Here is a 23,742-nt window from a genome sequence, read left to right as displayed (position 1 = left end):
TATACAAGTCACTAATGCGACCACACTTAGAATACTGTGTACAGTTCTGTTCTCCGGTGTATAAGAAAGACATAGCTGAACTAGAGAGGGTGCAGAGAAGAGCGACCAAGGTTATTAGAGGACTGGGGGGTCTGCAATACCAAGACAGGTTATTACACTTGGGGTTATTTAGTTTGAAAAAACGAAGGCTTAGGGGTGATCTTATTACTATGTACAAGTATATGAGGGGACAGTACAAAGACATGTCTACTGATCTTTTTACTCTGAGGCCTGAGACGGGGACAAGGGGGCATCTTCTATGCCTGGAGGAAAGAAGATTTAATCATAATCACAGACGGGGATTCTTTACTGTAAGAGCAGTGAGACTGTGGAACTCTCTGCCGCTTGATGTTGTAATGAGTGATTCACTACTAAAATTTAAGAAGGGCCTGGATGCCTTTCTTGAAAAGTATAATATTACAGGTTATATATACTAGATTCCTTGATAGGGCGTTGATCCAGGGAACTAGTCTGATTGTCGTATGGAGTCAGGAAGGAATTTTTTTCCCCAATGTGGAGCTTAGTGTTTGCCACATGGTTTTTTTTTGCCTTCCTCTGGATCAACATGTTAGGCTATGGGTTGAACTAGATGGACTTAGTTTTTTAAGGCTGAAGGAAGACTATGTTACTATGTAAAACCATGTTAGGTTAAAACCAGTTCATTTCTTTAAAATTCTAGTTCATTTCTTTAGGTTTTTGTTTCAGGTTTTTGCGCTCTGTGCAGATAAGGACATGACCTCCCTTTTCTTTGAGCTGAACATTACGTTTATATAGCTCCCATTGCTGGTTGTCCATTAGTCGGGGTCTTGGTCCTGTTTTGCCCTTATTCACATTTACGTCATTTTACATATGGTAAGGTTTTAATAGTAGAGGTTAGGACAGTCCTGAATAGGGTCACCGTGATGTGGTGGGATGACTTTTACGCTTTTTTTTATCAAAATTATGTTAACTAAGTACCCTATATTATGGTCATGCACTATTGCTGTTTATTTAATTTAGGGCATTTGCTCACTTTGTTTTATCTTAGGTTTTAACCTTCGTATAGTGCTTAATCCTTAACACTAGGCCTCACAACATGTCGTGATAGGTGTCCTGCCATGATATTGAGTCTTGGCTGTTGCAAGAGGCAAATATTTTTGCTCATCTATAATGGCTGCTAATTTTCTTTAGTGGGCACATAATACCCAATGCCGGATATTAATATTATATGCTAAAATACCTGTGGATGTGTAGTTTTTTTTCATTCTTACACTGATCTGGGCGCATTAAGTTTAATGTTTATAGTACTGCAGAACCCCTTTAAGTATTCCAGCAGTATCCTTTATTACTTGCTTATAATTTCATTGTGCCTGTATTAGGACATGATTAAAAGGTGAATCTGCCAGGGTACCTTTAGTCTCTGCCTGGACTGTAATTGATGTTGTTCTTTTTTTTCAGTCCTCTGATTGTGTGTTCATTTTTTAAATTATATCAAAAATACTCTTTTTTTTTTGCATATTTCTTACATTTTTCAAACCTTTGTTTTCTTTTTGTGTGTTATATCACTACAATGATTTTTTCAGTGGACTAATTGCATTTGGCTTGTATAAAATACCATTGTGATCTGCAATTGTAAAAGACAAATGCCTTTTTTCATGCTGATAACTAGAGAAAAAGTCAAAATGAGCAAAACAACAGGAGGTGGGTAATTAGAAAAGCGTACTATAGGAGGATTGGTACTAATGGCTCACCAGATGAGGTGGATTCTCTAAGCCGTAGGTCTGGGTTAGCAGCATGGACTGAAGGCAGTGGTGCAGCAGAGAGGGTCTTGACCAGGGACCCGTGGATCAGCGAGGATCACAACAGCACAGTATTTTGGATGACAAACAAGAGTAGCAGGGTGCACTAGAAGAAGCTGAGGCAGGTGTCCGCACATAGGAACAGTAACTGTATAGGAAACTGATATCTTCCAGCAGGAAACAGTTAAACAAAGGAATTCAGAGATGTATTTGAAATCCAATTCCAGTACCCCAAGAAAGGATGCAGTTAATCACAAGAATTATGGAGGAATAGTCTGGTATCTTCCAGCAGGGCAATAGTAAATGGCAGCAATGCATGTAAACTGGGACATGAAGCAAGGAAATTGTTAACAACAGGATAGCAGTGAAGTATAGGTAAAATGGAGACTGGATTAAAGAGATGTGATATTCTGATTGCACAGTGCAGCTGTGAACAGCACTGAGAACCGTTACAAGTAGTTAATAACTTGCTAGCTGAGTGGTAGGTCTCCACAATACCTAGTGAGCAGGATTAAGCTTTAAAATAACACTGATTGTTGCTTCAAATTCAAGAAGAGCAGAGGAGATGAAGACACGTGGCTGGAGTAGAAAGCAAATCCTGAGAAACTTGAGGCAATGGTGGACAGTGCAACTCAGTACCCATGCAAATGGCCTCTGCATAAGTATACCTTAAAAGGCCTAGGGTGATGATGTCAGATAAGTTCTTGGGTTATTTGTGAAACCCGGGGTGGACTGCTGCACAGAGAGGTGACCATAGGAGAAGGGAGCGAGGTCTGGCGCTGGAACCAGTACAGGTCAGTATCAATAACAGTTGGCTTGAGGTGCCTCTATCAAAGAGAGAATGAAAATTACAATACTATTATACAACATTATGGCTCATCCACTGTGGACAGTGTGATTTGATGATTATTATTTGATTATATTATTATTATTAATATTAGTGATCGAAGTCGTAATTGTAGGCTCTGCAAAAAATTACCGTATTTGATAAAGAATCAGAAAGCAGACTTCTAGAAAGTATCCTATCCTAAAGGAGTTTGTTCTTGGGCTTTCTCCTATATTGCATTCATTTGAATGCAGATGAACTGCAATACCATACACAGCCAAGTGACAAAAGTGGCGCTGTGTCTGCGGAAAAGGGAATACGGCCTCTGGGGTGGAGGTAATAAATTCAGGTATAAGCCTCACCTCGTGGTTGGTGCTGTATGAACTTTGGCTCTTCATGTCCCTCTGTTGAGAGCAGCTTAATGGTCCCAAAATATTGCATATAATAAAATATCCAGTAAATTGTCGTACTAGTTTGTATATTCCAGTATTGGATGATTTTTAGCTCTGCAGAGCTGTTCGTTAGATATATAGCTAATAGACTCTCAGTGGGCTACACACCAGCTGCAGCTGTTTTACAGACAAGCTATAGCAGAAATGGTCTCAGCTCATATGGCAGAGAATATTTTATTCTAAGTTTTATCACATGTTTATGAAACTCCCTTTGGTCATGAAAGGAACAATCTAGGTTTTGTTCATTTTTTGATATAATATTCCCTTGCTCATCATTTCTAAGTGAGTATGTATGACTGTCTCCTGCTCCATCACACAGGAGACTCTTTTATGTTCATACTGCTGGCGCTGTGCGGGATTTTCACCTAATCACAATATGGTCTCAGCTTTTTATGTCTTCAGCTTGGTCGTTAGGTGATCATTTTATGTTTGTGTGCAGTAAGTACAGTGATGAGATAAAAGTTCTGCACTTGTCATCGGAGCCTAATTTCTCCACTGTTCCACTGGGATTTTTTTTCTTATGTGAACATTGCAAAAACGATTTAAATGTTATTACGAAGTTCACTGTATTTCTTTACATAAAGGAAATATTTTTTTGTCACGTTCATATTGATTCTTGTGATTTTTTATAGAAAGGTAAGAGTATATTATGCAGAATAAAATGTGCACATTTCAGCTGTAATTTGCCCATTGGTTGTATCAACTCACATACAACTTAGAGAAAAAGTCCCCTTGAGAAAGGCACAAGTGCCGAAACACGCGTCGGGGTAATACGTGCTGATGAAGGTTTATGTGGTGTTTGTCTTACTACTGAGGTAATTACGGCTGATGGTGGCCATGTATGATGTGAGGGATATTGATGTACATGTACACTAGTATATGATTCACTATGTAATATGTCTCCTTCCTCTTTCCTCTAGAACCATTATATCCCATTTCATCTATAGCTATGGCTTAGTATGAATATAGAGCGGTTCCATACCTGTATCTGACACATTGTGTATCTGCTTTTAAAACCAATTTTTTATGTAAATGTATGTATTTTTGCTCCCCTCCTCCCCACATTTCCTGTGCAATATTTATAATAAAGTTTTTTTCATTTTTTTCACTATGATGGGCCATTTGATCATCTTTTTTCTGCCTTTAGCACCCTCTTGCTAGCATGTTTTTGGACGATAGGCCTAACATAAATCCGATGGGCAGGTTACAATATGGATATCATATTCATTTCATATTATTTGATATTGTTAATTGCTATATGTAACATAGTGCACTGTTCTAATTATCACCCTTACGAACTTAGAGAATAAGCCATAATTAAAATTTTTATTTAATCAATCATTAGTACACATGAAAATCAGCAACTTTGTAATATATTTTATCAGAGAAATCTGCTTCTTCTCCTCCTGGACTGATCATTACGTCTCAGTTCATAGATAAAATGTGTGAAATCTCTGTTCAATGATGACAGATTTTCACATTGCAGAGATAGGAGATGACGGTTGGTGCTTTTACATTTCTATGGAGGAGATAAGGGGTAGAGAAAGACAGACATTCTGCTGCAAATTCTGATGAAACAACAGTTAAAGATCTCCATAGAACTGTATGAGCACCAACTGTCATCTACTATCCAGTAATGGGAAACTCTGTCTTTACTAAAGCAAAATATGAAAACAAGAAATGTTTTGAGTATAAAACAGAAAGCTTTACACGAACAAAAGAAAATGACAGAATACTCTTATTAGCTATGCACATGACCATAATAGCCAGAGAAACTGATTCAAAAGATTATTTAGTGTACAATATGAATAGTATATATAAAAAATAAAATTACCATAGTTATTTTTTATTACTATATTTCAAAAGAGTAAAATAAATTTAACAGCCCCCTCCTCCAAAACAAAATGATTAATTGATGGTTTCGTGCATTAAACATCTTCTTGTGCAAGTATTACATTTATTACCTCTCCACACAACCATAATAACCTGATTAAAGGATTTCGCAGTATAAGAAAAGACAAAAGGAGCCAATATTGTTTTTGCACATAGCACATTCATTTATAAATCACTTTGTAATTTACATGTACCCCAAGCAGCACCTCAAAAATACATACAGCCACATCAGTATAAAAATAAGAAAAAGTTAAGGTTGCTGAAAAGCAAAAAACAGCAACAAAAAAAGGTCTTTAACTCCTTCACTACCTTTGATGTACATGTGCGTCAAAGATAGAGTCCCTGCCTTTGATAGGGACTCGCACGCTGTGCCCGCATCTTTCCCTGCACTTGGTGGCTGATTTAATCAGCCATCAAGTGCCTCTAACAGCTGCGGGTGGAGTGATGCTGCGCCCGCGGCTGTTCACCAGCCACCTGGAAGCGCGTTATACATCCTGCCCATCGGCGCCCCTGCCATGTGATCGCGGGGTGTCGATGGATTGTCATGACAGCGCGGTCTGCAGAAGATCCCCGTGCCTGTCATTATGATCCTTCTGTGAACGTCGGCTCATGGCTGGCGTTCATAGGAGATTGTGATTTCTGCTACACATAGCAGGGCTAAGAGGACTATTGAAGCAAGTGAAAAGTAAAAAAAGTTTTTAAACATGAAAAAATAAAAGACACAAGTTTAAATTACCCCGTTTTGCCCCATTAAAAATAAAACGAACAAAAAATACACATATTTGGTATCGCTGCTTTCAGAAATGTCTGATCTATGAAAATGAAAAATAAATTAATCTGATAAGTAAACGGCGTGACAAGAAAAAAAAAATGAAAACTCCAAAATTACGTTTTTTTGGCTGCAATTTTTGCAATAAAATACAATAAGAGGCAATCAAAATATTGTATCCCAAAATGGTATCAGTAAAAACATCAGCTCATGGCACAAAAACTAAGCCCTCACCCAGCCCCAGATCCTGAAAAATGGAAACATTATGGGTCTCGAAAGATGGTGACAAAAGCTAATTTTTTTTATTAGTTTTTGCTGAATTTTTTTTCACCACTTACCATATTTTGCGGACTATAAGATGCACCGGACCATAAGACACAGTCCAAATTTTGAGTGCAAAATAGGATTTTTCTTTTAAATAAAATGGTGGTGCATCCTATAGTCCGTTTTAATGGTAGCTTACCTAAGGGGGCGGCGATGGTAGAGCGGGGTCACAGGCGGCAGGGTCACTGCTTCAGGAGGGCGGCAAGAGTGGGGCAATGCTGTGGGCCCTGGGCTCTCGGAAGAAGTTGGTGCCGGTGAGCAAAGTCCCATTTTCCGTAGATTTCCCAGCGGTGGGTTTCGGGAAAATAGCCACCAGAGGCGGAGCATGTGCAGATTCAGATCTCAGGAGATCTCCTGAGATCTCAGTGTTCACATGCGCCGACACCGACGGCCATTTTCTCGAAGCCCACCTCTGGGAAATCTACAGAAAAGGGGACGCTGGTCGACATCTTCTGAGAGCCCAGGGCCCATAGCATTGCCCCACTCCTGCCGCCGCCAACCTCCTGAAGCAGTGACCCTGCCTCCTGTGACCCCACTCCACCGCAGCCGCTCTCCCCTCCCCCCACTCCTGGTAAGCTACATCATCAGAAGAAGGGGGGAAAAAAGTGCGTTTTATAATCCGAAAAATATGGTAACTAAAAAAAAATATCTATACGTGTTTAGTATCTGTGTTTTTGTACTGATCTGGGGAATCATATTGCCAAGTCAGTTTTACCATATATTGAACATGGTAAATTAAAAAAAACAATTATTGAATTGCACTTTTTTTTTGCAATTTTACTGCACTTGGAATTTTTTTCCTGTCTTCCAGTACATGATATGGTAAAATCAATAGTGTCATTCAAAAGTACAACTCGTCCTGCAAAAAAGAGCCCTTATATGTCCAGGAAAATAGAAAAGTTATTGCTCCTGGAAGAAGGGGAGGCAAAAAACAAAAACTAAAAACTGGTAAATGGCCGGGTAGCGAAGGGGTTAAGCAGTGTCCTGCCGTCTGTGTGATGGTCAGTAACCATAAGCTGAGGATTAGAGCTGACATTTGCTGGTGAATTAGAAAGACCTGAGCTGCCATCTCTGATGATACCTTTATATTGGGAATTTCTCCTAGAAGTCCCTGATATATATGGGGTTCATCACAGGTGGTTTCTGGATTTGTGAACTCTGAAAACTACTTTCTTTTTTTTATTGGCTTTTAACCTCTCGGTGTTCATCATTGCCTTGTTGAATTGGCATCTGCTAAGTCTCTCTGTCTCATCTTTCATAAATTGCATACTGTAGGAAAAATACCCCATTTTTAATGATGTGTGGCCAGGCCCAGCTTTCATCTGCTCCTAGCCTTTGAGTGGGTGGTATCGTTACAGCCAAATCCTTCACCACCTTTCTTGTCATTTAAGGTGTCTGCTGTTGATTTCCCTCTCTGTGTTATCTCCGGTTCAGCTTCTGTCCCTTATTAAATCCTCTTATTATCCTACATCAAACTGATAACTGTGCTTGTGCCCACAACTAGATTGTGAATCTCGGTATTAACCCCTTCCTGCACATAGGTGTACCATTGCCTTTAGTTCTCCCCTTAGCTGATTATAATGGTACACCCTTAGATGTTGAGGTCTATAGAGACTCGCAAGGTGCTGTCACATTTTCACGACACTTTGGGGCCTGAAAATAGAAGAAAGATAGCTGATTCCAGCGATGTGATTCTGCGTGTTGTATTTTTTTTTTATAATCACTGTTTTAACTGCTTCAGATCTAGCACTTTTCTGAATGCTAAACTCTGTATAACACGGCCAACACCACTGATTGGCTGCTTTCAGTGTACTCTGTGCATAGGCAGAAAGCTGCCAATCAGTGGTGTTCCCAGGGTTATACAGCACTCATGATTATGGAGGTTTACCCGGCTGCAGGTTTACTTGTCCTATAGATTTTGTCAAATCTATACTAAGCAGCCCAGTAAGCTACAGATTACTGGAATTAGGGTCTCTGACTGCACATGATCCTGCTCTTATATTAAGTAGCAAAAACCTTATGACAGATTCCCTTTAAAAAAACAAAATATTCAAAGGCATAATTAAAAATTAAGCAGTGGAACAAGAAAAAAATAGATAAACATGAGGTATGATACAAATAAAGCCACAGATAGCTATGTAGACATCAACCGCAAAATCAAAGACTAGTGATGGGTGAACCCATGTGTCAGGAAAACACACTTGGTCAGACCTTGCAGCCCTCTGGTGCCCCCTTATCCTGCTGGTCAAACACGGTATTGACTGAGGATAAGCACAGGCGCAGCTGCTCTAATTTATGTCGACTATTGTTGCATGTGATGTGACAGGACGTATATATACCACCAGTTCCTTCCAGGACCGTATATATACCTCCGTCCAGCCACGCTCAAACCACAATATCACATAAATACTGGTATACTGCCACCACCGATCACTTAACAGGTGGATCGGGTACCCGTTAGGTAATGTGAATTAGCGGGTGAGGAACGTGTTTGCTCGACATAGGACAAGAAGAACGAAGCTGGTAAATAATAATGATTTACTCCCGAAAGTGGGCAGTGTTTACAAAAGATATACAAGATATTATAAAGGAGACAATTTACAGATATGCATAAAACAGTTATTAAAATAAAAGGGATAAGTAATAGCAAAACCTGCTCCACGAGGTGATGGTCTCAGATTCTGTGGGGGGACGGCTCCCCGGAAATTAGATGTGATTCTTCCACGCAGCGAGATGTGCATACGTCTGACGTCCCTCGCAAGAATGACTTAAAATGGCCGCTCTGGTTTTTAGTAAGGGGCCAAAACATTGGGAGACACCCCTGTTATTTACCTCACACGGGGGCTCGGTTTTGTGAACCCACCCAGCTGCATAAGACATAGAAATCCTTCAGATTTCATATCTTGGTGTGGGGGGGTCCCACATCCAAGATGGAGACATCATGTTTGCCGTCACCAATATTCATGAAGATGGATATCAAATATGATATCTCTATGACGCTCAGAAGCTCAGAATCCATTTCCCAGGCTCCTGGTGGTCTCCCAGCCACGAAAACCACACCATCACAATTGGAAAAAGGTGAACATCTCAAAAATGTGGTCCCTGTGTTTGTGACAGTCATGTGCATTATTAAAATTGACATTAAAAGTTTGTGCAGTTAAACAATGGAATCTTGGAGGGAATTTCCAGTTTACGCCAGAATGCTTGTTCTCTTGGGCTGAGATTTTTTATGGCGGGTATAAAAATTCCTGAGTTTTGGGGAAAGCTAGAGAAGAGTTCTATGGATGTCCCTTCCAAATGAGCAGGGGGTGGAGATTTAAGCCATCTCTCATTTTTAAAACTAGGACAAAAATACATTTTGCCTGACACCATGATTATTTGGGTTCGGCTAATATAGCCGAACAGTTTTTTAAATATTCGGGTTTGGGTACCAGAACAGTACTCGAATCTGAACACGGACCCCATTCATTTGAATGGGGGACCCGAATGTAGCTGGTTTCCCGCGCTGTCATTTGCGTGACAGTGCAGGAAACACACAGGCTCTGACCGGCGGTAATAGCGTTAACGCGATCAGAGCGCTGTGGCATCATCCCACAGCTGTGACAGTGACAGTGACACGCGGTAAAAAGCTTACCGCGGGTCATAGACGCCGGCTAATGGTACTACTACAACCATCAACCGGCGCTTCCTGACATAGGAAACAGCCAGCGCAGGCACCGTTGGATGGGAGCAGTAGTCTCCCATCCGCCAGCGCCTGTGCTCTGTTGAATATAAAAAAAAAAGTTAAAATGAATAGAAAAATATTAAAATAAAAATAAAACACATTATAGCACATATAACACATGTGACTGCTCTGTTCATTTGCCGGCAATACACTGACTTAGTATATTGCCGGCAAACGAGGTCAGCGCATGCGCAGTGGGTACTTTCCCACGCTTGCAATGAGTTGAACTCAGTTCATCTCATTGTCACGAGTGTGTCAGAAGTGACAGACAGTCGCCCTGCAGTTGGTTTCAGGAGATCCCTACGTTTGGCATTACAGACATCTTCTTAGAGGCTGCCTCTAGGACCCAGCGGCTACCTTCCTCTGGCTGATTGGCTCTCTGGTCTGGGCGTATAAATACCTGCTGTGTATCAGAGGGAGTTGCCGGCGATATTCATTACTACTTGTGAAGGCTTTAGGAAGAACAGTACTTTGTCCTCTCTGGAGCTTGAGGACGTGTGCGTGTTTGTCTGGAGTCGTCTAAATCTAAGCAATGTCCCCCTGTTTGTGTACCCCTGTTGTCTATAGTGTTTAGTGGAGATCGACTAGTACTCATCTCCTCCCTTCCCTAGCCTTAGTCATACGCCAGGGTAAGACACGGAGAGGCACGCGTGCAGCGATTGTTGAAGAGCCAATACACGGATGTTAGGGGAGACAGGGTGACGCTAGATCAACCTAGGAGGTCTCCACTTCCACCCTTTCCCTAGAGTCTGGGCTCCCTTTCCCTCTTCCCTTTGTGTTGCACTAAGTCTTTCCCACACCTTGCGTGACACTCATTGCATGTGTGGGAAAATACTTACTTTGCATGCGCTGAACTCATTTGCCGGCAATATACTGTGTATTTCACAGTGTATTGCCGGCAATTGAACAGAGCAGTCACATACAATGTGACCGCTCTGTTCATGGGATCTTCGTGGGACCCTCGTTATTTGGACGTCGGAAAGGTAAGGATGAGGTTGCTTTATTTTAATTTTATTACAGGTGATCATGGGCTTCGGGGATTAACTGTAAGGTTAGTATTTGGTGTTTTTTTATTTTCTGCAGGGGCGGCGAACATCGGGGACAAGGTGTAGGTGAGTATAATGTGTTTTATTTTTATTTTAATATTTTTTTTATTAATTTTAACATTTTTTTTTACATTCAGCAGAGCACAAGCGCCAGCAGATGGGAGACTACTGCTCCCATCCAGCAGTGCCTGCACTCGCTGTTTCCTATGGCAGGAGGCGTTGGCTGATGGTGGTAGTAGTACCATCAGCCGACGCCTATGACCCACGGTAAGCTTTTTACTGCGGGTCATGATGCCACAGCGCTCTGATCGCGGTAATGCTATTACTGCCGATCAGAGCCTGTGTTTCCTGCGCTGTCATGCTGAATCCGAGCCCGAACAGTAATATGTGACCGGACAGTAGGTGTTTGGTACGCATGCCGAACTTTACTGTTTGGATTCGCCCATCACTACCAAAGACACAATGAAGCATGAAAACTCACAATGATATAGTTCATAATTAATAATATAATTCATTAATAATTCATTGTCAATACTAAGGTGACAATTAATCTGCAAATAATTAAAGGGACTTAATCCCTATAACAATCATACTAGCACTGTACCTGTTACTGGTTCTCAGTGCCTGAGAAAATAAATTTTAATTCATATGCAAATGAGGAGGCTTCAGTGCACCCTTGGCGTGGCCAACAGTTTGTTACGCCTCCTCATTTGCATACTGGGGCCTTTCCTCCACTGCTGACTGACATTGGTCTCTTCTCAGAGTAAGCACTGTCTGAATGCTGCTGGCATGTGTGCGGCTGCGCGTGCATGCATTGGCTGTGAGCGTTCTCCTCCCTGTCTCCTTTCTTCTGATGCCGATCGCTGCACTAATACACCTGGAAGTGCAGCAAGGTACATCCGAAGAAAGGAAACTGCACATGCTGGCAGCATTCACACACAGTTCGCTCTGGGAAGCGAGAACTGCAAGTCAGAAGTCAGGGAAGGGCTCCAATATGCAAATAAGGGGGCATAACTATGCACCAAACTTTTGGCCACGCCAAGGGTGCACTGAAGCCTCATTATTTGCATATGAATTAAAAGGTATTTTCTCAGACTCTGTATCAGTAACTGTTCTCATAGGCAGTTTGTACAAAAACCTTTCAATTGTACTCTAATAGTTATTTGACTGGAAAAGTACAATGACTGCAATTCATATAGGTAATTTGGGAAAATCTGAGAAAATATTATTTGCATAATAATTTGGAACACAGTGTACATTTCTAATAAGAGCTACATAAAGGGCATGAAAACCCCCAAACACTATGAGTATATCAAATCCAATAAATATTAAGTAAACCGTATTAAATAGTTAAAGCAGAATACTGGTACTGCAATTTTTTTTTTTTTTTACAAATTGTTGTTTCTTTTTCTGGTATATCCTTCTCTAAAGTAAGTTATATAGGAATTTAAGTCAGTGTATCTCTTACTTTTTGATCATTCTATGAGTCTGTAATGTTATTCAGCAGTTGGCTGCGGGTTCTTGAAGGTGCTCATAAAATATGTTCCTTGTGACTTAGAGGACCTGTCAGCAGGATTTTTGACTCTTAACTAAAGAAATGTCCTTAATGGCGCTTTGAAGCTGATTAAAACAATACCTTTTTTGAGGAAATCTGTTTTGTTCTGTAATTAGCCGTGGAAGTTTTACGCTAATGAGGCGATAGTGCTGTGGGAGTGGAGGTTACACTTGGTCTTCTCCTGCCTGTCTGGGTATTATCCGCCCCCTGCCTGCCTCTGGTCAATGACTAACAGGACACTGCTTTTTCAATGACATGCCTCCTCTGGCTGAAGCTTTGCACATGCACCTGCATTGCCTGGAGTAGCGCATGCACAGATCGATGTCTTGGCTCCATTACATCATTTGGAAGTTATTGCGCATGCCCAGCCCCCAGTAATGAAGGCGCCTTTGTGAGATTTCATTCAGAAGAGACAGGTTACTGAAAAATCAGTGATCAGTCATTCATAGACCGGAGGCAGGTGGAGGTGCAGGTAATACCCAGGCAGGCAGGAGAAGACCAAGCTCAATATCCAACCCCACCGCACTTACACCTGATTAGTATAAAACTTCCACGGCTGATTGCAGAAGGACCACAAAACGGATTTCTTAAGAAAGGTATCATTTCAATCAGCTTCAAAGCATTACAGCCATGTCTTAAGAGTCCAGACTCCTGCTAACAGGTCCTCTTTAAACTGTATACTACTACTATAGGATCCAGCATATGTTCCTTTTACATAGATTATCAGGGCAATTGTTCTTGGTCTTTACTTCTCACCTTTTACATGATATGCTCAGTGTTTTTGTTTGCCAACTTCTCAGTCTCTCCATCTTTTTAACCCCTTAGTGACAGAGCTAATTTTAACCTGAATGACAGCCAAATTTTAGAAATCTGACCAGTGTCACTTTATGAGGTAACAACTCTGGAACGCTTCAACGGATTCTGAAATAGTTTTTTTGAGAGATATGGTACTTCATAATAGTGGTAAAATTTGAAGCCCAGGTTAGTAATGGAGAGGCGCCTTACCCCCATTACAAACCCCATAGTAAAGGTTTGGATTGAAATACACTGACTGAAAAAAATCCTTTATTTGAAATAAAAGTCCACACGGTTTTTATCATTTATTTAATAATTAAAAACACAATATACTCACCTAACGTCTAGTCCTTTGAAGCCATTGTCCTTTGTAAAAAAAACCCCAGAAAATAAAAAAGCAACCTTATACTCACCTAACGCCTAATCCCTTTGAAGCCATTGTCACCTGAAAACAAAACAAAGCAAAAAAAAACATATCCCTCACCTGTCCGATGTGATGACATAATCCAGAGTGTCCCACTGTGATCGGATCATTTGTAAAGCAATTACATCAGCAGTCACTGATGTGACTGCTCTACATGATAGCAGGAGTGTAATCGCTCCTGTGTCAGTGTGTAGTGCTGACATGCAGTGAGAGAGGTAACACGAGTTCATCAGCTGATGAGCCCTGGTGACCTCACTTACTGCACCACCACTGCGCAAGATCAGCAGTGGTACTGTAAGTGAGATCACTGAAGCTCATCAGCTGATGGACTCGTATGACCTCTCCCACAGCAGCTCAGCGCTATACACTGTGGGAGCTCCTGTGAGTGTATCGATGCTGCCTGGTAGAGCAGTCATATCTACGGATGTGACTGTTCTACAAATGATCCAATCACCGCGGGACACTCTGGATTAGCTGGATTACGGTGGACAGGTGAGGGATATGGTGGTTTATTATTTTATTAATTTTTTATTTTTTACATGGTGATACGGGCATCAGGGATTTGGTGTTAGGTGAGTGTAATGTGTTTTTTATTTCCATATTTATTTAAACTTTTTTCTTTCTTGACTGTGGGTCACAGTGGCTGGCTGATGAGAGACTGCGCCTCCCATCAGCGGCGCCTGCTCTTGCTGTTATCAGCGGCAGCAGCCATAGGCTGTTGGGAGTGACACCTGTGACCCGCGGTCAATTCTTTGTGTGTTTTTGCCGTGTTTTTGACTCATTGACTTCAGTTGAGTCAGTCAAATACTCAGCAAAAAATCCGCAGCAAATCCACAAATATTTTTATACCTGCGTTTTTGCTGCGGATTTGACTGACGCAAAGTCAATGGGTGAAAAACACAGCAAAAACACACAAAGAATTGACATGCTGCAGATTTAAACGCACAGCAAATCCTGAAAGGAAAATTACTGATCATGTGCACAGCACTTAAGGATTTTCATTTAAGCCTTACGAGCTCAGTGATACCTCACATGTATGTAAAAAATTCTGTTTGGACAAATGGCAGGAGCAATATTTGAATTTTGGAACACAAATTTGGCTGAAAGATTGCAGGTGACATGTCCCATTTGCAGGGTTCAGAAGGGAAGGAGCACTGTGTGACTTTTTGAACGCAAAATTAGCTGGAATCGAGAGAGGACGCCATGTCGCGTTTGGAGAGACCCTGATGTGCCTAAACAGTCGAAACCCCCCACAAGTGACCCCATTTTGGAAACCACACCCCTCAAGGATTTTATCAAGGGGTATAGTGAGCATTTTGAACCCACAGGTACGACACAGAATTTGATAACATTAGGTTGTCATTTTGAATATATCATCATTAGTGTTGAGTTAAAGTGCTCGCTACTCGAATGTGCATTGGGTGCTTGAGTATGCACCGAGTATCGTGGGTGCTCGAGTGACATGCTCGAGTCCCTGCCCCGCATGTTTCACATACCCGAGCACCCGATGCAAACTCGAGTAGCGAGCACTTGCACTCAACACTAGTCGTCATATTCTCATAATTTTTTTTTTTTACTTTTCTTTTGGAAAAACCCTAACCCTTATCCCAACTCTACTTAAGTTTGCATTGGGTGCTCGGGTTCGCACCAAGTATCGTGTGCATGTACAGGTGCATCTCACAAAATTATAATATCATCAAAAAGTTAATTTATTTTAGTTCTTCAATACATATATTATATAGAATACAAACAGAATGATCTATTTCAAGTGTTTATTTCTGTTAATATTGATGATTATGGCTTACAGCCAATGAAAACACAAACGTCATTATCTCAGTAAATTAGAATACTTTCTAACACCAGCTTGAAAAATGTTTTTAAAATCTGAAATGTTGGCCTACTGAAATGTATGTTCAGTAAATGCACTCAATACTTGGTCAGGGCTCCTTTTGCATCAATTACTGCATCAATGCGGCGTGGCATGGAGGCGATCAGCCTGTGGCACTGCTGAGGTGTTATAGAAGCCCAGGTTGCTTTGATAGCAGCCTTCAGCTCGTCTGCATTGTTGGGTCTGGTGTCTCTCATCTTCCTCTTGACAATACCCCATAGATTCTCTTTGGGGTTAAGGTCAGGCGAGTTTGCTGGCCAATCAAGCACAGTGATACTGTTGGTTTTAAACCAGGTATTGGTACTTTTGGCAGTGTGGACAGGTGCCTGCTGGAGAATGAAATTTCCATCTCCAGAAAGCTTGTCGGCAGAGGGAAGCATGAAGTGATCTAAAATGTCCTGGTAGACGGCTGCGCTGACTTTGGTCTTGATAAAACACAGTGGACCTACACCAGCAGATGACATGGCTCCCCAAACCATCACTGATTGTGGAAACTTCACACTAGACCTCAAGCAGCTTGGATTGTGTGCCTCTCTACTCTTCCTCCAGACTCTGGGACCTTGATTTCCAAATGAAAATTGGAACTCTGGGACCTTGTGGAGTGTGTCAATGACTGCCTTCTGGACATCTGTCAAGTCAGCAGTCTTCCCCATGATTGTGGAGCCTACTGAAACAGACTAAGGGACCCTTTTAAATGCTTAGGAAGCCTTTGCAGGTGTTTTTGTTAATTATTCTAATTCACTGAGATAATGACTTTTGTGTTTTCATTGGCTGTAAGCCATAATCATCAACATTAACAGAAATAAACACTTGAAATAGATCACTTTGTTTATAATGACTCTATATAATATGAGTTTCACTTTTTGTATTGAAGAACTGAAATAAATGAACTTTTTGGTGATATTCTAATTTAGTGAGAGGCACCTGTATATCATATCAGAAGAGAGAAATGATTTTAATACCGGACGCACTTGTTTTTTTTTAACTTCATGTGATCTGGGACAGGAAAATCCAGCATTGATCGTGTTCTCCAAGGTATCAGCTACCCCAAGTAGCTGAAACGCCAGAGATTTTCGGTCTCTGGGGGCACTATAGCCTTATTACTGATCGCTGTTTTAAAACGACGATAAGAGAATAAGACCCCCTTAACGGCCGCCATTTTAATGCATATCAGCAGTCGTTAAGGGGTTAATTGTTTTGTATTTATGTGAATCTTATTGTTTGAAATATATTTAAGGCATTTTCATATACGTTTTTTAACTATTATTTGGATCTAAGTACATGGACTTGATCAGATTCAAGCATGTCTCTACCGAAATCTGATCCCAGGTCTCTTCTACGTGTACCCAAAGTTGGTGCATACTGGTTGACACACTTGGGTATGTTTACAGGTTTTTCTTTTACTCTACCCACAAGTTTGGGTTGAGGTCTGAGGACTGTGGGGGCCGATCCATTACCTCTACTTCATTGTCATTGAACCATTTCTTTGGCAATCTCGATGTATGCTTTGAATCGTTGTCCTGCTGGAACAACACTGTCATCCTTTTCATACCCATAGTACTAAAGTGTACAAAGTAACTAGTCTTGTAGGATAGTCACATATAACCCAGCATTGAAACCGCCATTGATCCTGGTCAAATTTCCAACCCCTTTGGCTGTAAAACAACCCCATATCATCAGGCTTCTTCCACAGAACTTGACAGTTCCTTCAATTTCTCGATCTATTAGCCCCTTTTTCCCTTGTTTCTCCCAGACCCATTTGCACTCATCAGAGCCTAGTCTATTGACTTTTGTCTCATCGCTCCAAATCACCTGCTTCCAGTCTACTATTGTCCACTTTTCATACTGCCGTGTTAGTTGCTCCTGAGCTAATAGACCTTGTGATGAGCCGACTTGGATATTTAACCTGGACGTCCACATCTTATCTTTTGAATGGATGGACTTCATTTCGTATCCTTCTAACTGTCATGGTACTCACATTATGCAGTTTGGCAATTTTCTTGGCCGAGAGCCCGCTATCGATGAGCTGGATGATGCTGTTTCTGTTTTCTTGGGAAATCTTTTTCATGGCATTCGAACCAGTGACCTTTTGCTTGGGAATCAACCTAATAACTCACTGAGCTATTATGGAATGTGAGAACAGGTTGTATTTTGCAGTATATAGGAAGAAAAAGATTTTTCCACCATCAGGAGCAAAAAAATAACAATTCAGTGACATGACAACAATCTGCATAACTAATCATATGCTAAATAGTTGTAAGGCAAATATATGTATGAGATAGCCAAGATGATTGTCTATAAAATGGTGGTAGTCTCACGTTAGAAGCAGTCATGAATGGTGAGATATGAGATCTGAAATTCAAAAGTTCAAAACCTTGTTACCCTTTGCTCGTCAGTGTACTTTGTAGGTTCAGAGTGCATTGAGGTGTACTGGAGCTCCAATTCTAGGTATTACAGCCGGTGATTATTCAGAGTATTTCCTTCAGTGATAGGTAATAGTTTGCTTGTCAGCGTAACAACTCACTACATTATAGAAGCAATGATATGATTGCATTTTCTAGTCACCTATTGAGACCAAAAAAAGTTGAAATTTATTTCAATTAGGTTAAATTAAATGTTTAAAGCTCTTTTATCCTATTTTTTTTATTTATTTATTACTTACTTGACTGTTTGTCAGGTACCATGTTTGTATATCCCAATGATTTTGAGAAAAAACTTATACTGTACATTTTTTAATTGGTCCACCAGAAAAAGTCTAATATACACTAGTGCTATCTATGAAATAATTGTTCTGCCATTCCTTGCATAGAGGGCACTTTTTGATGCCTGTCTAGTGGTCACAATGCACAGTAAACTACAGATCAGCCAGCTTGGAGTGATTGGTTAGAGGGGATATTTTAGGAACATCCCATGAGTCCTCTGTGTATTATGCCCACTTTCCTCTTTGTCATGCCTAACAGCAGGGCAGTGGAGACAAGATGTGCCTATAGCAATGGAAAATTAGTAGCAAAAGACAGGCATCGGGTGATGGCACAAGGTATGTCATATTAGCAATTTAGTAGCCAGGTAAGGGCCCCTTGATGCACTCCTGATTCTGGTAGGGCCCTGGTCCTGTATTTCAACTTTTCTTTTTTTTTCTTGTATAAAATTTATTTTGTATAGGACAGCACGAGTGTGAATGAGGATTTCCTATTAGGTTCCAATGTTATTGTTATTTTTCATTGAGTTAAAGGGGTTTGTTAATTCACTATAAAGCCTCATGAAGGATAAACGTAATGTGAATGTGCATCTGTGATGTCTCCGTTTCCATAAATCTAAATGTGGCTGCTTCTCCACCATGGCAGACTTTAGTGGTGTAGCAGGAAAAGACCTGGAGAAGGATGGAGACAATTTACAAAGCCTAAACTGATATGTTTTTGTTCAGAAAATGTCTGTAAAGGTTTGCACTTTGCTTCTAATAATTAAAATTAATGGCATGGAAATGAGGAAGCCCAAGGATAACAAATGGCATGTTCTTCCAGCACTTTGGGTTAGGTAACAGCATGCTCTTCATGATCTACAAATGTGCGTCTGGAGAACATCAAGCATTAATTAGGTGACGTACAGCTGCTAAAGTGCTTAATTTTATGCCCTGCTCATTTTCTTCCACAGGCCGACTGGATCCTGAACATAGGTGAGCAGGCCTTGGATATCAGCATAGTGACTTTTAATCACACGGTTTTCTCAATATTTGTACTTGGCGAGAGAAACTTCTTCTGCCTCAAAGAGAACGGACAGATCCGCTTCATGAAAAAGCTTGAGTACAGTCCAAGCTGCTTCCTTCCATATTGTTCAGGTTAGTTGGAGAATAATGAATGTTTGGAGCGCCGCAGGGCCCGCTGTGCACATTTATAGATGGGTTAATATGCTGTCTGCATGTGCTGTTCCTCCTGATAATTTACAGACACCTTTTTTTGGCAATTGACTAAGGTAAGTAAAAGCAGGACATTTAATAAATATATTGTGTTTGAAGCTGCCATCCATTTACCTGTATTGAGCCAGAATTCTGCTTTCGTGGCTAATTGTTTTTGGCCTAAAATAGTATCTAGAGTACAGTGTTACAGAATCAAGCGGCTGTTGTAAAAATATCGAGGAAGGTTCCCTACAGTTCAGCAAGATATATACCAGAAGGTGCGGCTGTGCCTCCAGCACCGTCACTAACGCTCAGCCAGTACTGGCCCTTATGCTCCAGTTTTGTTAACCCTTTTAACCATTTGTTAGTAGCCAGCCAAGGGCAACATTTTATAGAGTTCCTGTTCACCTTGAACTTGCAAGTTCTTTGATTCCTTCTCACACGTCAAAATCAAAATTCTAGGTCATTTGACCGCTGCTGACGGTGGGATCAGACTAACGTGCTCCTTGTAATGATTGACTGGGATCATATAATGCATTCTCATACAGGGAAGGGTTTCCTTCACTGAGTAGGACCATCCACTTTACTCATGAGCACAGAATCAGCACAGATTTTAATAAACAAATGACTCCGTATATTGAATCTGTGACCACAAATATATATGGACTGCATTTTTAACCTTTAGGCTGGGGTTATGCATTTATGCAAAAGTTCAGAACATAGTAGCAAACAAGGTAATAGTTACAGAACACACAGTCAGTCATGAAATATGCTGCACGATATGATTTTCACCGGTCACTGTTCCATCCGCTGTGCACACAGAACACTGACCAATAATATACTTATCAGGCATATAGTATGTAGGTGCCATATAGACCAAGAAAGTTTTATTACTCTAAATGCATCAGAATTCTGGCTTAATATGTAGCAGAATTTATTTATTTGTAAATCACACTGTTACTTGTCCGGATGGTGGAACCAGTGTGTCGTGATACAAGGAGAGACCAGAGGGCGTAACTGAGTGCCAACCCGGACTAACCCTGGTTACACGGCAACTTAATCAACTCCGTGAACCAAGGAGGGACCGGGAAGGTGGACCAGGTGCCACTCTGGGACCGATCTCTTGCGAGAACAGGCGACTCCCACGGAACTGACAGCCGAAGCTGACAGGCATGGCGGGTGGACTGACAGAGCAGTAAGACAGGCAGGCACGGCTGGTAGTCAGGCAGGCGGACATGGCTGGTAGTCAGGCTGGCGGGCACGGCAGATAGACAGGCTGGCGGGCAGCACGGGGACCTGAAGACTGGAGAGGCAGTTTAATGCAAGCAAACCACAACATTGCACAGGCACCTCCACTTTGGAGGAGGTGCCTCAAATAGCAGATGTCCTCTGGCCATTGTCCGTAAAAAAAAAAACGCCGAAAAAACGCAGGTGTCAGGTTCTTCAGCATTTTTTGTGCCAGAACCAGAATGAGATTTTTTTTTTTTTCACTGAATTTTATGTACATGCATAAAGAGACAAAAGAACAGTGAAAAAAGCGCACCAAAAAAGCAAGAAAAATCCTGAACAAACCTCCTGCCAAGAGATCAGGTTTTGCTGCAGAAAAAAAAACGCTGAATAAACGCAATGTGTGAACATAGAAAAACCAAAAACAAGCAAACTACCCAAATAAATGGAAGTAAATGGGTAAATCGCACAGTGCAAAAATAATGATAAATAATAAAGGGTATTTAGTTAACATAATTTTGATCAAAATAATGTAAAAGCCATCCCACCAACATCACGGTAACCCTTATGGGACAGTTCTAACTCTAATATTAAAACCTTACCATTTGTCAAGTGACATACATATGGACAAGGGCAGAGAGACTGAACCCGTAGTAGAGACATGGACCTGAGAGGCAGAATGAACCTTTCAGTTCAGACAAAGGGCGGCCACACCCTTTAATGCACTAAAGCACACTAAACTGCAAAGAAAAAAACTGGGAGTCTGAACTGAAACGTAGTCAGGCTGGCGGGCACGGCAGATAGACAGGCTGGCGGGCACGGCAGATAGACAGGCTGGTGGGCACGGCTGATAGACAGGCTGGTGGGCAGCACCGGGACCTGAGGACTGGAGAGGCAGTTTAATGCAAGCAAACCACAACATTGCACAGGCACCTCCACTTTGGAGGAGGTGCCTCAAATAGCAGATGTCCTCTGGCCATTGTCCGGGGACATTTTAGGACGGCACTCGCAGCCACTTTAAGAAGTAGGGAGCACGCACGCGCACACCCTAAGCACAGTGCCCGGGGCACCCCGGGCAAGCAGGGAGGAGGAGAGGAGGACGGCAGGCTGGGGCCATGACAGTAAGGGGGGCGGCGTCTCTACTGGGCAGGAGGTAGAGACGCTGGCGCTAAACACACCATATTTATTATACATCTTAGACCATTTTTCCAACATGTCTGGCAACTTGGACTTAGTCTTGCTGAAAAGGGGGTGTGGATTATCAAGAAGGGGTTGTGGCCTAACGTGAGACATAATGTACCAAAAAATTTCTCCAAAATTGTGACGCACCTAACTGCCAAAAAGTGTACCAACTAATAGGTGGTGTAAACTTAGATGGTCTTAGGCGATGTTCACACGTTGCGTTTTTTCAGCTTTTTTTTTTATGCGGTTTTTTTATGCAAATTTTCAGCTGCGTTTTACAGGACCAGCAAAGTCTATGAGATTTCAGAAATCTCATGCACACAGCTTGGTTTTTATTTGATCAGGATTTTGTGCTTTGCATGTTTTTTTGCAGAATAGAGCATGTCACTTCTTTCAGCGTTTTTTCCCCCATTGGAAGTAATGGGTGGTGAAAAGAACACCGAAAAAACGCACCAAAAACGCAGGTGTCAGGTTCTTCAGCGTTTTTGTGCCACAACGAGATTTTTTTTTTTTCACAGAACTTTATGTACATACATAAAGAGACAAAAGAACAGTGAAAAAAACGCACCAAAAAAGCAAGAAAAATCCTGAACAAACCTCCTGCCAAGAGATCAGGTTTTGCTGCAGAAAAAAAAATGCTGAATAAACGCAATGTGTGAACATAGCCTAAGAATTAGACATATTTATCAGACAGCATGAACCATTGTGACAAATCAGCTGCATTTTAGGACTGTCTGTAAGAATTAGTCAGTGTTCATAAATTCTTAGCGTGCCATATAAATGCTTAGCTCTGAATACCCTGAACAGAAGATATTTCACAGAGGACTTTCTCTTGTTCTTTTCCAGTGAGTGAAGGAACAATAAACTCTTTGGTGGGAAACCATAATAACATGTTACTTGTGTACCAGGATGTGACCCTGAGGTGGGCTGCGCAGCTTCCCTACATTCCCGTCTCAGTGAAAGTCGCCAGTTTCCAGTAAGTGTCTTGAAATATCCACGCTTTGGTTTTGCTTGTACATGAGAAAGTGTTATCTCTTCAAACAGCCGGAGGAGTCATACAAAGGAATTGTTTGCTTTTCTACATTTACTTTCCCCCCTTTTTTCTTTACAACTTGCTCCTGTTATGTGAATATTGTGACAGTGATATTTTTATTCTGTGTAGGAGGATGAGTTTTGCAGCATGGTGCTTACTGGATTTTGCCTTCTGTCTTTGTGTTACTTTTTTTTTCCAGTCTCTTTACTGAACTAGTCCCAGTTAAAGATCGGCGGTTCAATTCACAGAACTCTGGTCTATTAGCCAGGTCAATAGTTTTTGGCCGCTGGATGGGAGGTGTGGATCTCTTACCTTTCGGGATCCCCAGCATGTGGCTTTTGATTGGCCGAGCTGGCGCAATGTCATCATTGCGGTGTAAAGCACAGATGTTGTTGCACCACTCCAGCTAATCAAAAGCCGCACCCGGAATCCCGTTCAGCAGCCAGAGACTTGTCACCTGGCTGATGGACCGTAGTTCTGCAAATCCATCCACCCATCTCTATTCTCAATAGCTTGGTAATTGCACATAGTGGCATTCATTTGAAGATAATGGTCCCATTCATCAATGCGATTACATCAGAATTTTGGCATAAATGGCTTTGAAAAGTTACAATTTTTTTTGCGCAACATGGAGCTGCACAAAGATTTTGCAACTCCTGGCGTTTTCACCCCATTTCTGCCCAGCAATCCCAAAATGGGCTAAGCTGGGGCAGCCTGAGGGTGTGACGCCATAGCATGCATAAATCACTTTTCAGACGCTCCTGATTCATCAAGAGGCATATGACTCCAACATGACCCCTCATCCCGGCTGGCGTGATCATCGCTGGTCTTGATGAATCGAGGTTAATGTTTTTTTTTCATTCTGATGTTAAGCAATTGCAATATTGCAGTTGCA

General features: G+C 41.4%; 1 protein-coding gene across 6 annotated transcripts in view; it reads left to right on the top strand.

The window, feature by feature from the left end:
- Positions 1–23,742, top strand: part of BBS9 (Bardet-Biedl syndrome 9) — a 590,293-nt gene that overhangs the window by 265,708 nt on the left and 300,843 nt on the right. For all 6 annotated transcript variants that reach the window (XM_073678269.1, XM_073678271.1, XM_073678273.1 and 3 more), the window contains 2 exons: positions 19,165–19,348; positions 22,661–22,790. In XM_073678269.1, coding sequence (XP_073534370.1) covers positions 19,165–19,348; positions 22,661–22,790 — 314 coding nt within the window. The remainder of the gene's footprint in view (positions 1–19,164; positions 19,349–22,660; positions 22,791–23,742) is intronic.

Source organism: Phyllobates terribilis, unplaced genomic scaffold, assembly GCF_046119375.1.
Source record: "Phyllobates terribilis strain yellow unplaced genomic scaffold, ASM4611937v1 Scaffold_4__5_contigs__length_816908805, whole genome shotgun sequence".
NCBI lineage: Eukaryota > Metazoa > Chordata > Amphibia > Anura > Dendrobatidae > Phyllobates > Phyllobates terribilis.
Note: the sequence above shows the minus strand (reverse complement) of the source record. Positions and strands in the feature narration are given on the sequence as shown.